We start from the raw sequence: 15,160 nt of genomic DNA on the forward strand, positions 1-15,160 counted from the left end.
CATCCAAGCCCCATCGTTGAGTAGAGTTGCGTAAAACAGCCGCCCTCCTTCATTCACTCATTGCGCATCTGGGATACCCAAGTCCTTCCGTCGCTTCTGCACCTCCTCAATAGCCGGCGCAGGATCCGTCTCGGTCGGGTTCCGCAGCTGCCACGCGACGCACACATCAAGCGCCTGGCCCGTCCACTTGCCCGGCTTGACGCCGAGAGCCTTGGCAAGCTCGCGGCCGTCCAGCAGGCGCTTGAGCTGCGGCGCGTCCATGACGTCAATGTCGACGAGGTGGTCGAGGAACTTTTGCCACTCGGCGATGAAAGCGTCGCGCTTCGTCGAGTGCTCGCCGGAGCTGCTGCCTTCGACGGCGGCGCTGGGCCAGACGGCCAGACGTTCGAGCGCCTCGGCGAGCAACGCCGCGAGGACCTGCAGGCGCCAGGAGCCGCCGTGAGCGTCCCAGCGGCGGATGGCCATGCCGAAGCGATCGCGCTCGCGAATGTGCGCGGCGCCGTCGAGTACGGCCTGCTTGAGGGCGAGGATCTCGTCCAGGTGGCGATGCGAGGCGGCCATGATGTCGGTGAGCTTGTTGGCGGCCTTGTAGCCCTCGCGCGCGACGACGCCGACGGGGGGCAGGGCGTTTGCCTTTTTCTTGGTGCCGGGCGGGTCTTGCACGCGCATCCAGGGGCTGACGGCGGCGAGGTTCCACGCGATCCAGCGGTATTCGTCGGTGTGCATGAGGGTGGCGGCGATGGATCCTGGCGTCTGTGTCTGCAGGATGTCGTCGAGACCGTTGTACGCAACGGGCCACCTAGTGATGTCCGGCTTCTTCATGTCTGGACGCGCAGGGTCTGTGAATATGGCATGGTATAGGCCAATGTCATCAATGAGCTGCAGTGCCAGGCGAGGATGCTTATCTATGATGGCCACGTTAGCACCTTGTAGGCGGAACTTGAGCCTCTGGAGTTCATCCTACCTTGTAGCATCTTTTCTAATTCTTGCCCGACACGTTCGCGACTGATTTTAGCTTTTAATGCATCCAGTACAGACGTATCGGCCATGAATTTTCTCGTGCCCTCATCAATAGAAAAGTCAAGTCTACTCGAGAAACGCACTAGACGTAGAACACGCAACGGATCATCCTTGAAGGTCTGCAGAGGCTCCAGCGGTGTGCGAATGATTCTTTTCTCCATATCAGCCAGCCCTCCCGTAAAGTCTTCCACCTCTTCGGTGTTGAGGTTGTAAAACAGGGCGTTGATGGTGGCGTCGCGCCGCAGCGCGTCCTCCTCTGCAGTGCCAAACTCCATCTGCGGGTTGCGGCTGTCATCCGCGTACGTCTCCTTGCGGAGGTTGACAAAGTCGAGGTCCAGACCAAAGAGTCGCAGGATGGCCGTCTCAAGATGCTTGGACTTTTCGGGCTGGCGCGCGACCGTGTGCGGGCTGCCAATGTCGCCGTCGACCAGGCCGTGGGCCGCGATGACGTCGGGCCTCTGGCAGTGCTCGCGCAGGTGGGCAGTAAACTGACCGCCGGTCATGGAGTTTATGGCCACGTCAATGTCGTGGCTCGCGGAGCCCAGCAGCTTGTCGCGCACCCAGCCGCCGGCCCAGCGCAGGATGACGGGCGAGGGCCCGTCGACGGAGCGCGCCACGTCGACGAGAAGGTTGCGCAGGCGGCGCTCGCGCGGGTCAAGCTGGATTCTGGTAGAGATGGACATCTTGGCTTGCGAATATCCGTGAAGCAAGGCGTCCAGCTTCCTTTTCATGACACGGAGGGGGAGGCGGCAGCACAGGAGCATGAATCACTCGACGGATGTGCTGTGCTGGATAATTGGAGTGAATCGCAGGTCCCAAGGGACTGCGACGTGTCTTTCTGAGTTGCAAGGGTTATAGTATTACAGCTGCTGGTTCATATTTTGAGAGGTTATGATGCGAAATGTGACACTTTGCCGCGTGTTTGATGAGTCGTCTGGTTGGTGGTGAGTAACTTGTGGCGCCGTTGCGAAAATATGCGCTTCTCGGATTGGTGGAGCTCCTCCGTCCAAGAGACAATGGTGAAGGTGACACCACCGCCAGAAGGACTTGCATAATGACATAAAAAAACGGGTAGAATTCGAATAAGTGAGAAACCATTAAAGGGCGAATCTTTTTTGATTGTACTTGATTGACGGTTCACCCAATCATGCCTAGCAGTATTGGCAGTCAATAGCCTCGTTAAAGTGTAAAAGGCATAAAAAGTCTCGGACGGTTGAGCCGAATCATGCATCTCTGTATGTGCTTGTGCAAATTTCTGCAACACGGATTTTAGCAATTCAAGTGTCATAATAGACAAAGACAAGAGGTTGAAACTGACTCTGTGTCGAGGCATGGCATTCATGTACCAGTGATGTAATTGTCGCGCAAAGGCAACTGGTAATAAATGATGCGCCACCTTGTGATAGGTGAGAATATCTGAAAACTAGTCACATAACAAAAGGCGAATATTGCTCTTTTTGCTACGCATCACTTTCGCTTTTCGACGTAAGTGAAGCGGCAGAGGCCTAGAACGTATCATTGAGCCACACTCCACTCAGCCAGATTGCTCGATCGTCTCGTGGATGTTCCGCTTGTAGTTTTCTAACCCTGTCCGACAGCTCAACCTGGTGATGTATACCTGCCGTCTTGCCTGCAAAGGGAAAAGGGATGGGATTACGCAATCGCAGGTCTTGTAGAAGCGAGACAACAAGCGCGCTGAGCTACTCAACCTATAACCCCCGTCATGATTCTTCAAGATACATCTCGCTACCTTGTCCTTGCCTGTTGCAGCATTGCACAGACGAGTGATCTGCCGAGAGAGGCAGCCAAGCCGGCGCACACGAGCAAGCGCATCGATGAGCTGGCACTCGTCCCCTCATGGCCCGATCTCGCTCACACTTGGTGGCTTGCATCGCGGGGGTGTTGAACAAAGCCAATCAGAAGTCGCATCTACGCATGTCGCAGGCCCGTACCTGGGGCGGCGAGAGACAAGGAAGGCAGTGCTTCTGCGGGCAAGTGCGCAATGTTATCAATAAAGTTATGCCCATGTAATTCAGAGCGTCAAACACATGTACGTGGCACAGTCATATCTGCTGCGACTCCTATTCATTGGAGCCAGACGCAGGCAGGAGCCCGATATGCCGAGGAATTGTTTACACAATCCTTCAGTGTCACTTGTACTCCGTCGTCTCAGACCTACAACGCCATGCGATGCCACCGCAATAAAGTTTCAAGTCTTGAAGGGGGGGTAACCTAGGTGCGCGTGCCTGGTGTCAACTCGTCACGAGACCATGAATCTCTGCCCAAGCTTGCCATGATTATATTCATCTTTGGCCTTTGCCACCGTCACAAGTGCAGCGAAAGCCGGACTTGCGTGACACTCGGCGACGCGAGAACCAGCAACCAGAAAAAAAAAAGGCGTTGAGAATTGGCCATTGAAAATTGAGGGAATAAAACAAACCACGCAAATAGGAGCTCAAAGCGCCCTTTGACGAAATAGGCCTGCCTGGTTGCCTAGCAGAGTCGTAATGACGACGCTCTCAGACACTGAGCAGCGTAACATGATGGGGAGAGAGGAGAAGGAGGCGCGGCGCGAGACTATCCAAAAGAGGCAAAAGCAAGGCAAAACTGCGTCACAGGGTGCAACGGCACTAAGCAATAAAAAGTCATTCTCAGTGGCGGAGGCTTTTTGGTTATTTTTTTTACCTGCTTAAAGCTAGTTGTTTTTGTTTGTTCTCGGACGTGTAAGAGGGTGAAATTTCGCGCATATTGTTGCAAAGGGGGCGTATGAGATGAACGCAAAAGAGGCCGCCTGCCGCAACGAACTTGTCGGTCACGGCACCCGAGCAGCCCGACAGGCCGTTTCGGCGAATCTATCAAAGGGCTTGCGAGGGTCTCAGACAGAAGTCGTGTAAGTTGTGGCTGGGGGGGTAGGATGGGACGTATTTGTACATGGCCAAGACGGGCGGCGGCAGCCGAGGTTTCCATCTCGATGTGCCTCTTCAAGTTTAGGAATGGGAGACATTTCAAGTCAAGACCTGAAAAGCAATATCTTTTTGATCTTTGTAAAGTGGACAGATGGCTCAACGAACAGGCGGTTCGCTGGTTCGCTACCAGCTGTTTGGGCTCGTGACGTCAAAATAAACCTGGGGAGATGATCGACTCGTTGACTAGACGGGGGGATGGGGGATCGGGTCAAGACGACCCCCCGTCATAAGGCGCATGCAGGCAGGGTAGTGCTATTAGTTAGTGCCGAATCCTGTTTTTTGTTATTTTGACGAAGGGGTGGGTTGTCTACTGGGCATCGTCTCAATGGGCAGCAGTCCTGAATGCCATAGGGCTTTTGGGCTGTATGGCTGTGCTGGAGAGGCAGTGAATGTGAGTGAGTTTGTGAGTTGGTGAATGAACTGGGCCGCAGCAGCAGCCCCCTTCTCCACACACACGCACACTCACACTCACCGTTAATGAGGGGGACGAGGCCATGCCAGATTCGTGCAGCTAGAGGGCTGTGTCGCAGCGAGCAAAGGCACAAGCAAGTTGGTGCTGTTCGATAAGGAGGGGGTCACTAGCGAGTGGCGTGTGTGGGTTGTGTAAATGGATGGTGTGTGGTGAGGGGAAATGCATGTAATTGTCCAATATATAAAGCGGCCGCCCATCTCATGGCAATCATGTTTGATTTTGGCACATTTGACTCCGGACTCTGATTGTTCTCTACACCCTTTCATTTTCTCAGACTCGACTATTTCTATCAAGCAAAGACAGGTTAGTTACACGACAGAGTGATGATGTTTGTCATTGACTTGACTTGACTTACATGGTGGCGATAAACAGAAGCGAGTCGTCATCACTTTTAACAACACCCACGCAAACCATTACAGATCTACAAAAAGGACGTATTCCAGTAATCCTGCATCATGGCCAGCGAAGACATGACCACAGCCACCGGCCAAGCTCCTATTGTGCTTCTAGAGCCTCCAGTCGACGCCACCGCGCCCAAGCAAGACCGTCGCCTGAGCGACGAATGGGGTGAGTACAAATGTCTTGACTGCCTGCTTGTTACTTTCTTGCTCTCTCGCTTTGAACGATACTTTTATTGCAATGTTATTCTTTATTGCAAAGTTCTATTCAACATTTTCGCCACATTTGAATTGGTGCAATCCATCCCATACTCTCGTGGTACGATCCGTCGCCCCGCTGAAAGACGCTGTACCGAAAGTACCAAGACACCTTGGAACTTCCAGGCGGCCCCCATCGTCCGCTGTGGACCGCTAAAATAACTGCCGACGCATCGCTCGCTAAACCTTTTTCGATCCGCCGCAAAGCTTCACGCCACAACAAGCCATCAGCCTCGAAGCGTTTTATAACTTTTTTTCTGGTCAACTAGCCAGGAATAAAATGAAGAAGATCAAAAGAAAAAAAAAGAAAAAAAAAGAAGAAGAACTATTGCTGACGAATTCTCATAATAGATGCCGCCAAGGTCCCTCCTAGCCGCTTCCAAAAACGAAAGGGCTCCATCTATGCTACCCCCAGCTCTCGTGACGGCCACGTCGACCGCAACTACCAAGAAAAGTATCACGCCAAGATTGCCGAAATGACCAAGAGCAAGTGAATCGGCCATATTCTATCCCTGAAGAGCCAATAACAATCAAATACGGGGGAGACGGGGGCGGGGAGGAAACGAAAAACGGATAAACAACAAAAAAAAATGAGCCGAGTTCATGGCACACTCTGCTCGCATCCTTCAACGGCCGAATTACTTTCTTCTACCTTGTAATTTACTTTATTTTTACTTTTGTCATCCATCACTTACCATTCCATCAATCAACCACTATTCCATGCAAAAAATAAACGAAAAATTTGGCATGTTTTCTCCTATGGTATTGTTCTACCTTGATGTTCCCAAATCGCCTCTCCCGTTTTGCTCCCCTAGCCCAATAACCAGTATAAAAAAGACCCAGATGAATAAGATGCTACAAATATAGAATCAAAAAGAAAAAACACCAAGCGAGAAAGAAACAAAGAAAACTGCGAGTATTGTAGAAAACAAGATAAGATACAAAAGACAAAAGAAAACTGGGAGAAGAGATTTGCCCCCGGGAATAGTCACCACGCAGCAAGCAAAAGGATGCAAATCCGTCTTGTGCGAATCCAAACAATTGAAAAAACAAAAATAAAAATAAAAAGAAAAATGTCAACTTGAAGAGATAAGACGAAATCTAGATCGGTCCTCTCGACCTAAATAGAAAATAGTCCTTCTCACCGAATGGGAGGCGTCACTCATCATCGCCACTGTCAATGTCAATCGCATCAGGATTGGCCGCCACCGCTGGCTTGCTGTCCTGCACACCACCACCCACCGGCCCCCCGCTGGCCGCCACGAACCCTTGCGGCGCCCGAGCCTGTCGCTCCAGCTCTGCCATGGCGTCCTTCGTGTCGGCGTCCATCTCGTGACCTGCCGCCGCCGCCGCCGCTTGGCTCTTGGCGAGAGCTTGCGACGCGATAAAGTTGACGTCCGTGTTGTATTGGGCCTGCACGCTGCGCTTGATACGCAGCATCTCCTTGAACGTGTCTTCGTTGCCGTGCTGCACCTCAAACGACTCCCACTTGCTCCAAAAGTCAGCATTGGTGCGCGGGTCGCAAAATTGCGACGCGTGGCCGTAGATGGCGCGGGCTCGATCGATTTCGCCCAGGCGCTTCTCCATGTCTGCAAACTTGAGGCACATGTCCTTAGCCTCCTCGTCTGGCAAAGCAGTAATGGCACGCTCGTAAATCGGCCGCGTAGACGGTAGCCCAAAGTTGGAGGCCGACTTGGTGATGTAAAAGTTGAACATGTCGGCTCGGTCCTCGTCCGATACAGCTCTGGTCGCACGCTCGTAGATGCGCATCGCGTGACGTGCCAGTCCTCGCTCTTCTTCCAAATTGCCGTACATTAGGTAGATGGTCTTGGCAAACTTGGGCGGGCAGTCCTCCACAGCCTGCTCAAACAAGTCACGCAGTCGCTCGATGCCAATCTTGCGGTCCACGGCCTTGGTCAGGTACATGTTCCACAGCTCAAAGGCCACCGGATAGCTAAACAGATCCAAGCCCCTCTCGTAAACTTTGAACGACTCCTCAAAGTACTCATTTTCTTCCAGCAGGTTCGCATAGTTGACCACAGTCTGCGGTGTCGCGATGCGAAGCTCAAAAATGCGTTCATAGACCTTTTTCACATCCTCCAGTGTCGAGACACTCTCAACAAGATCCACATAGAAGCTCCACAGCTTCCAGCTCTTGTGTACACGCTGCTGCGGCGACAGAGACTCGTCAAAATAGTCGACGTTTGATCGCTTTGGTGCCTGGACAGCCTTGGCCATGATTCGGACAGCCTCGTCAAAGTCTTCATTTCGAAGTTCCATCTCAGCCCATTCAATCCACATGTCCGCAAGCTCTGCCACCGACTTGAAGGGCACCTTGACAGCCTTGTCCATAATGATGCGAGCATTGCGTATATCGCCTCCTGCCTCGTAGAACTTTGCATAGTTGGTCCATAGTTGATGAAAAGGACCAATAGCATGCTTAGGTTGAATCTTGGCGATAGCATCGGTGTAGGTCTGTACGACCTCGCTTTTGTTGTCGCCCCAGAGTGCCACCCGCTTCTCCCATTCCAGCACTTGGTTAGGATTCTGTCGGAGTAGCACATCGTTGAGGAGAAATGGGCGTCGGTCCATTAGATGCTCGAATCGCATCATGCGAATATCGAGCTCAAAATCTGCTTCTTCATCGTCAACACCCTTCTGCGTGCGAGCAGTCGCCATCTCCATCAGAGCGCCTATCACAGACTCTTCAAACTCCACATAGGAGTCAAAGATTAATGTAAAGTCGCGGACGGTCATGACAGTAGTGATGCCCTCTTCGAAAACATCACGCGCACGCTCAAAACTACCACTTCGAATCCAGTAGGTTGCCAGGCCGGCCCAGAGCTTGCCGCGCTGGTCTGAAAACCGGGCGATTCCACTGCGAATGATGGCATCAACATCAATGCCAGTTTCGTGGCCAGTTTTGACATTGTTCGCATGGGACACGAGCAATTCCACCAGCTCATTCCACAGCTCAAAGTGACCCTTGCCATGCTTGCTGACGAACCGTGTGTTGTTGAGAATCTTGATGTACGTCGTTGCAGCCTCGGTGTACAGCTCGTTCTTGATGAGAAGTTCGATGAAGTCTTCGGCATGCTCAGGATGAACCTGCATATAGCGGCGCCAGATCTTGACGGCAGTCTCGCCCGACGCCGCGTTGGCAAAGGGAATATACAGGGCCCAGATGCGGTTGTGTTGCGAAATCGGGAGCGCGCGCAGGGCTCGGTCAAAGACTCGGCGGGCAAAGGTCACGATTGGCTGCTTCATCAAGAAAGAGAGGTACATTTCCCAGATTCGGGGCATCTTGTTGAGCAGAATAAGAGCCTGCTCGAAGAGCGCATTGACCTTGTTGTATTCGTTATTAAACATGCCAGGGTTCAATTTCGAAACATGCTTGACCCGGAATTCCAGATACTGCGATTGATTAGTCCCGAACAGAATAGTTCGTTAAAATGGAGGCGTCCCCAGACTTACCATTTTCCAGAGCTTGTACGACCGTGGCAGCTGGGCACAAGCCCGAGCCATGACGAAAGCTTGTTCCTGGGCATTTCCATAGCGGGATTTGAACTCGATATACACAAGCCATGGCTTGACAGTCGATGGGTCACGGATGATGTCTTGTTCGTAGACGGAGTCCTCGTTTGTCTAAACGGTGTTAGCTTCCGGTCACATGCCCACGAAACGACTGCCAAACTTACGACAAGATGCAGGTTCTGGCGCTGGTGCACCTGTCCATTTGCTACCATGGCTGCCATTGTTGAAAATAATGCGGTCGGTGCCTCAGGGGAGCACAGAGGGGCGAATATTGTTGCAGCTACGGTGCAGAGAACTGTCGAGAGTTTAGGCGACGTTGCAGCGCATGTTGATATGGCCAATTGGGAAATCGACGTGTATTGTGGCGTTCGTGATGCTCAGGACCGTGGCGCGCGACACGGATCTGGCATTGGTCTCTGGAGATTGTCGGCACAGAAGCTTTTGCTGAGCACAACTCGCGTCGTCTTGAAAATGAGGCTGGCGCAGGCTGCAACATGGGACAATTCACAGGCGCCCAGCAAAAACGCCGGTATTGTTAGTTGCATTTAATGCGGGGCCCAATTCTGGACTGTGAAAGTATTGCAATAGTGAGGCACGCTGCAATGGGCGCCTGGCCGAACCTGGACCGCTGTGACGTTGGTTGGAGTGGGGGGCCTGCAATAGCCATCTGCTTCTGGCTTGCTGTTCCAACTATTGCGCGGACGCTGTCGCTTGCTCTTTGTCAATCTATACCTAAGCGACTCGGCATTCATTATCCAACATGTCTGGTGCAGCTGTAAGCGGTAGCTGAGCGTCGCTGAGAGGATGGCCGAGTTGCTAACAATGGTCACAGGATCGCGAGCCAGTCTTCCCGACTCGGCAGTCGCTGGGTATCATGAAGGCGAAGCTCAAGGGAGCTGAGACTGGTCACAGTCTGCTGAAGAGGAAGAGTGAGGCTCTTACGAAGTAAGTGATTGCGATTTTGGATGAGCAGGCGAGGGCACAGGGCCGTACTAACTAGACAACTCTTAGACGTTTCCGAGGTTTGTCGCCATACCGAAACTACCCACCGCCCGACCCCGTAACTAATGGTGCGATGCGCGATAGAAATTACGAGAAGAATAGATGAAGCCAAGCGCAAGATGGGGCGCGTCATGCAGATTGCCGCCTTTTCCCTGGCCGAAGTGACATACGCCGTCGGAGGCGACATTGGGTACCAGGTGCAGGAGTCGGCCAAGTCGGCCCGGTTCCGCCTTCGAACGCGCCAGGACAATGTGTCTGGTGTCTTGCTGCCCGCCTTCGAGAGCTACCTAACGGAGGGAAATAACGACTTTGGCCTGACTGGTCTTGGCAAGGGAGGTCAGCAAGTGCAGCGGAGCCGCGAAACATATGCTCGGGCAGTGGAAGCTCTCGTCGAGCTCGCCAGCTTGCAGACGGCCTTTGTCATTCTCGACGAGGTCATCAAAGTCGTCAACAGACGAGGTGAGAGGTACTGGCCGAAAAGCAGTACGCAATGAGTCACTAAATATTCTCAGTCAATGCTATCGAGCATGTCATTATACCCCGCACAGAGAATACCATCAAATACATCAATTCGGAGTTGGATGAGGTTGACCGTGAGGAGTTTTACAGACTGAAGAAGGTATGTTGAGCTTGAACCTGTGCATGACTGCCCCCGCAGAGTCTAATCGATCATAGGTTGCCAACAAGAAACAACGAGATACTGCCGCGGCCGATGCAGAGATGAAGGTGAAGCGCCTAGCGCAAGCCAAGGCTGAAGGGGATAACTCGGCGAACAAGGCTGCCGCGGATCAGCCTACAGATATTCTGGCAGCCGGAGAGGACGAAGATGTCATCTTTTGAGGGCAGCGCTGCCCTCCATGTTTATTAAACCACCCACTACCTAAAGCGCCAAGCCTAGGTCGTTGTCGCGAGCAGTTGTTCTAGTAGGTTCCGATGACGGTTGAATTGCATTATCTTATCAAATATAAATAAACCATATTGGCTTTTCCTATCGTGGTTTTTCCTGCGGTGAGTCGATCCTCACAGCGTATAGTAGATGCTGATGGTTGAATTCCCATCATCCTCGTTCCACGAAAAAAAGATTTACCAAATATTTTTTTTTTTTTGCCATTTTTGCCTGTCTCGGTACATTACACACATTTTTCGCTCCATTTTCGTACAACTAAAATTACACGCGCACCCATGAACCCCTCTCTCTATTGCCTCTGGTACGTGACCTTGATGTTCTTGTCGCCCAGCGTCATGCCCGCCGTGCTCTCCTTGGCCGCGACGGCGCCCTGCTCGGCGTCGTACTCGACAAACGCGATGCCGCGGCGGCCCGGTACCAGGCGCACCTCGCGGAAGCCGTCGAAGCGGCCAAAGATGCCTGCCAGCGCCTCGACGTCGTGGTACTCGTCGGGCACGTTTTGCAAGAACAAAATCTTGTTGGGCGGCAGGTACTCGTCCGGGATGACGGCCGCCTGCGCAACCGACGTCGACTTGAGGCCCGAGGGCTTGGCAATCTTGCTCGGCCGCCCGTCCGCACCGGCGCCGGCGCCGCGCTTTCCGCCATGTTTCGTGCCCTCGGCGGCCTCGATGGCCTTTTTCTTTTCTGCGAAATGTTAGCACTTTTGATACTGTCTCCTTCTTTCAATAATGTGGGAGGGGGGGGATGAGGGTGGGAGGGGGGAAATATGTACCCTTTTCCGCCAGCCGGTGCTGCTTGTGCGCCTCCAGCTCCTCCGCCGAGCCATTCATCTCGACCGTCTTGTCGCTGCGCGTCCGCGCCACGGCCAGACGCATCGGCTTGTCAAACAGCGGAAAGCCATCAATCTCCTCCACGGCCTCGCGCGCGCTCGCCGGCGCGTCAAACACGACAAACGCCTGGCCCTTGGCTTTCAGGTTCGTCTTGGCGACGACGTCGACGACGCGGCCAAACTCGGAGAAGACGGTGCGCAGCGCGTCGGTCAGCGGCTCGGGCTTGACGCGCTCCTCGAGGTTCTGCACATAGACACTGTGTTTGGAGTATTAGCCTTTCTTTCGCTCCAGACATTTCTTCACACTTGCGTGTCGGGGTGCAATGACACGCACGTGGAGATGGGCGCCTGTTCCGCCATGGTTGCGCGGAGATTTCTTTTAATGTCCTCGGCAAACGCCCCGTCTGGTCGGTATTGCCTGGATCGTTTTCCGCTATTTATTTCTGGTGGTTTGGATGAGACCACGGTTGATGGTTTTGCGGTCTTGTTCAAAGCAGCTTTTGGCAACGCTAGCCATTTGCGCTGCGATGCACGACTTGCATTTAACGGGGCCAGCGACTGCCTGGCCGTCCGTCATACACCCAAATTACCTACCCTATTTATGCTAGATCCAACGAAAACCAGCATTTCTACGTCAGCATGCTTGTAAAGTCACTGATGCAAGTATGCGACTTCTTATAAATGTAAAGGGATTTACCCAAAATGTACTATCGCTAGGTAATACAGCTGTATTGAACGTCTTATTACCACATGGCACCGTGAGTGGAGGGCACTGGCATTTCTTTGGACAGCCCCATTCACATCTGTTCAGAATCTACCAACTGTTGCTTCTCAACGTAATAGGTGCGATTTGATATGAATGAAACAGATATATATTATTGGTAGCGTATTCGTTTACTTAGTTAAGCAACGCCCCCTTGCCTCTATGACATCTATTCGATAGATGGTGCCCAATTTCAAAACTCCGTGGCTCATGATTTAAGACAGATCGACAATCGCTCCGGACAGGGTATACATGCATACATGATTACAGCTCTTCAAGCCCTGATAGATACGCCCCTTTCACTTTTCCTATGCTAAACGCACAATTGATAACTATGCTTCCTCAGCGGTGGTTGTTGTTGTATCACTTCGCTGCTGCTTGTCCGGCGACGGGGTCGATGATGGCGACGAGTGAGGCATCGGTGTGATGGCGCCCTCGACCTTGCCGGCCTGCCACTCAAGACGCTCGCGGACCATGTCGGCCTTGCACCAGTAGACAGAGATGACACCCCAGATGACCATCCAGAGAAAGGGAACGGCCCAGCAAATGCCGTAGGCCGCCGTAGCGGGGACGGCATGGATGACGGCAATGACGGTGAGGGGAATAGCGATGACGAGGGCCGGGATGCACCAGAAGACGGACTGGATGTAAAGCATGCGCCGAAAACGAGGGCTGGCCTTGTAGCGGGCGGCGAGAGCCTCGCGAAAGGGGCGGCCGGCGCCAGCATTGACAGCGATGACGTCTTCGATAAAGTAATAGACCGGAGGGAGAACCTGAATTGCTGTCAGCATGAATAATATAAGTATGCATGCGCTTTGCAACAATCAACATACCTTGCCACCCTTGGGGGTAGAGCTGAGTCGAAAAGGTGCTTTCCAGCCCATCTGTTGGTAAAGCAGAATCAGGGCCATGACACCACCAATGGAATACAAAATGGCCGGTGCAGGCATGCATAGGACGCGCAGCCAGACAATATGCGGCACACTGCCGACGACAAAGAGAGCCGTGACTGCCGTGATGGTGATGACGGACGTCCATGTGGTGACATCAAAGCACCACCGGCTGTTGGTGCCAAGCGGACGGTAGAAGCGCTCTTTCTTGATAAGACGCAGAGTGCGGATGGCGAACTCGAGATAGGTCGGGCCACCCCAGATGGTGGTGACGACGGCAAAGATGATGTAGCCTTCGACATTGCCGGCGTACCACATGCCATAGTAGAGGGCAATGGGAATGGCGCAGGCGTCGACAAATACGAGAAAGGCAAAGAAGAAGAGTCGCCAGCGGCGCCAGCCGTGGTGCCAGGTAAAGGGCAGCTGGGGTAGCAGGCTGGGGTTATCGTCGTAGTACTCCTCGAGCGTCTTGGCACGGCGCTGGTACTCGGCGCGGGTGGCGGCGCGCGAATCGTAGTAGGCGGTGGCCTCGGGCCGGTGAGCGTACGAGAGGCTGCGGCGCGGAGGAGCGTCGGTAGCCGCAGAGGGAGATGTTGTCCTTGTGGCGTGCTCGGCGAGGAGGGATGATGCGCGATGGAGATCGGAGGAGTGACGCCTGGGCTTCACCACGGCGGCGAGTGTGATGGAGCGGCGCGGCGGCCGGTCGCCGGCGTGGTCGATTGAGGCCGATCGCAGGTCGGTGGCAGAGGTAGTCTCGGCCGCTTGGCGGAGGACGGCATCGTCGTTGCTCTGCGATTGAGATATCGAGACGGGCGGTATGGGCGGCAGCTGGGAGGATGTCGAGGCGGCAAGGGGAGACGTCGGGTTCGAGCTCGCGTGGACGGAGCTGCCGCGACGAATCTCGGGCATGGCGGAGCGTGTAAACGATATGCGAATGCTCGTCGATTGCTTGTCTTTTTTAGGCTGAACTAGTTTGGTGTGGGATAAAAGAAGAAGGAAGAGAAAAGGAGGGCAACAGGGCCACGGAGAGTAACGAGTAGTAAACAGACTTTTGTCTGGACAAGCGGCCGGAGAGCCGGAAAGTCGAAAACCAATGGTTCGATACCTATTCCGAGACGACTCAGGTAAAGAGAGTGGAGAAGGGTGTCAAAGCAGATTTGGCAGATTGCGCACACAGACGATTGGGCAAAGTAGCGCAAAGTCATTTGCAGGCTTATAATTTAGGAAGGGAATGGAAGATGCATTCTCTTCTCTGGTTCCCTGTTTGCAACGTTAAATGTAAGTGGCACAAATGGGGAGATTTTGCCTCTTGCAAGTGTCGGCGTCAGCGATGGCAAAAGAGGCAACGGGGCCCCTGCTAGTGGCTCGGCGCCCACTGAGACCTACAGGCTGGGGGATTTTGTGCATACCTAGGTACCTACCTAGAATTGTGCAAAGTATTTGAATAGATGTCTGCGTGGACACGAGGAATCTTTCAAACGCTTTTAGCATGCAGGAGCAACCTGGTTCGATTTATTTCTGAAAAGCTCTCGACGAAACTCCCATGCTATGACTTTACTATCCAGGTAAAATAGTTGCGCCAAGTACTCCATATCTTGGCAGGTATTATGGCACCATGACCAAGCCGGCCCGGTTCCTCTGGCCCCCCCCAAATAGCCTCTTGCAGACGCCACAATCCGCCAAACAAGGCCTTTCTTTTTTTTCCCCCCAATTCCTGGCACGACCCATCCACTTGCCGTCCTGGCCAAGATCGGCCACCCATATTTTTATTGCCATATTGCTTTGATTGCTTTATCGGCCCTTGGCCAAAACGCCGGCCCCGACAACAACAACCTGCGCGTCAAAAATCTGGCGTCAATATCTGGCGTCAAAACCTGGGCTGGTGTCGACGTCGCTGATTATGTGATGCGCCGACATTGTATTTCTTGAATGCGGGGCTTACTTTAAATCAACGGATTCAACAGCTATTTAATTTTAACAACTGCTAGTTGACTCGTTTTTATGATGCCCCAGGACCGGCTCCATCCGAAGACGTCGTAGTGCCAGTTAGTTGTGCCACGGATGCATCGGAGCTTCTTTGCTGTGCGAGGACCTTTCTCAACCAACATTGGTAGCCAACTA

The 15,160-nt window shown here is 53.2% G+C and overlaps 6 protein-coding genes across 6 annotated transcripts; 2 read left to right on the forward strand and 4 right to left on the reverse strand.

The window, feature by feature from the left end:
- Positions 1-57: 57 nt before the first annotated feature.
- BBA_03534 (poly A polymerase head domain-containing protein) lies at positions 58-1,703 on the reverse strand (the record flags this gene model as incomplete). Its single annotated transcript, XM_008598631.1, has 2 exons — positions 58-905; positions 965-1,703. 2 exons carry the CDS (start codon positions 1,701-1,703, stop codon positions 58-60), a joined length of 1,587 nt encoding a protein of 528 aa, XP_008596853.1.
- A 3,210-nt stretch (positions 1,704-4,913) lies between these two features.
- BBA_03535 (uncharacterized protein) lies at positions 4,914-5,608 on the forward strand (the record flags this gene model as incomplete). Its single annotated transcript, XM_008598632.1, has 2 exons — positions 4,914-5,025; positions 5,466-5,608. The coding sequence occupies 2 exons, from the start codon at positions 4,914-4,916 to the stop codon at positions 5,606-5,608; spliced, it is 255 nt and encodes an 84-aa protein (XP_008596854.1).
- A 664-nt stretch (positions 5,609-6,272) lies between these two features.
- BBA_03536 (pre-mRNA-splicing factor SYF1) lies at positions 6,273-8,869 on the reverse strand (the record flags this gene model as incomplete). The annotated part of the gene is made up of 3 exons (XM_008598633.1): positions 6,273-8,528; positions 8,589-8,759; positions 8,813-8,869. 3 exons carry the CDS (start codon positions 8,867-8,869, stop codon positions 6,273-6,275), a joined length of 2,484 nt encoding a protein of 827 aa, XP_008596855.1.
- A 539-nt stretch (positions 8,870-9,408) lies between these two features.
- On the forward strand, positions 9,409-10,490 carry BBA_03537 (ATP synthase subunit D; the record flags this gene model as incomplete). The annotated part of the gene is made up of 6 exons (XM_008598634.1): positions 9,409-9,423; positions 9,481-9,593; positions 9,660-9,670; positions 9,735-10,109; positions 10,163-10,269; positions 10,326-10,490. 6 exons carry the CDS (start codon positions 9,409-9,411, stop codon positions 10,488-10,490), a joined length of 786 nt encoding a protein of 261 aa, XP_008596856.1.
- A 356-nt stretch (positions 10,491-10,846) lies between these two features.
- Positions 10,847-11,746, reverse strand: BBA_03538 (RNA recognition domain-containing protein; the record flags this gene model as incomplete). Its single annotated transcript, XM_008598635.1, has 3 exons — positions 10,847-11,241; positions 11,330-11,643; positions 11,721-11,746. The coding sequence occupies 3 exons, from the start codon at positions 11,744-11,746 to the stop codon at positions 10,847-10,849; spliced, it is 735 nt and encodes a 244-aa protein (XP_008596857.1).
- A 735-nt stretch (positions 11,747-12,481) lies between these two features.
- On the reverse strand, positions 12,482-13,948 carry BBA_03539 (uncharacterized protein; the record flags this gene model as incomplete). The annotated part of the gene is made up of 2 exons (XM_008598636.1): positions 12,482-12,922; positions 12,983-13,948. The coding sequence occupies 2 exons, from the start codon at positions 13,946-13,948 to the stop codon at positions 12,482-12,484; spliced, it is 1,407 nt and encodes a 468-aa protein (XP_008596858.1).
- Positions 13,949-15,160: the final 1,212 nt, after the last annotated feature.

The sequence above is a fragment of the Beauveria bassiana genome (assembly GCF_000280675.1).
Source record: "Beauveria bassiana ARSEF 2860 unplaced genomic scaffold BBA_S00007, whole genome shotgun sequence".
In the NCBI taxonomy this organism is placed as follows: domain Eukaryota; kingdom Fungi; phylum Ascomycota; class Sordariomycetes; order Hypocreales; family Cordycipitaceae; genus Beauveria; species Beauveria bassiana.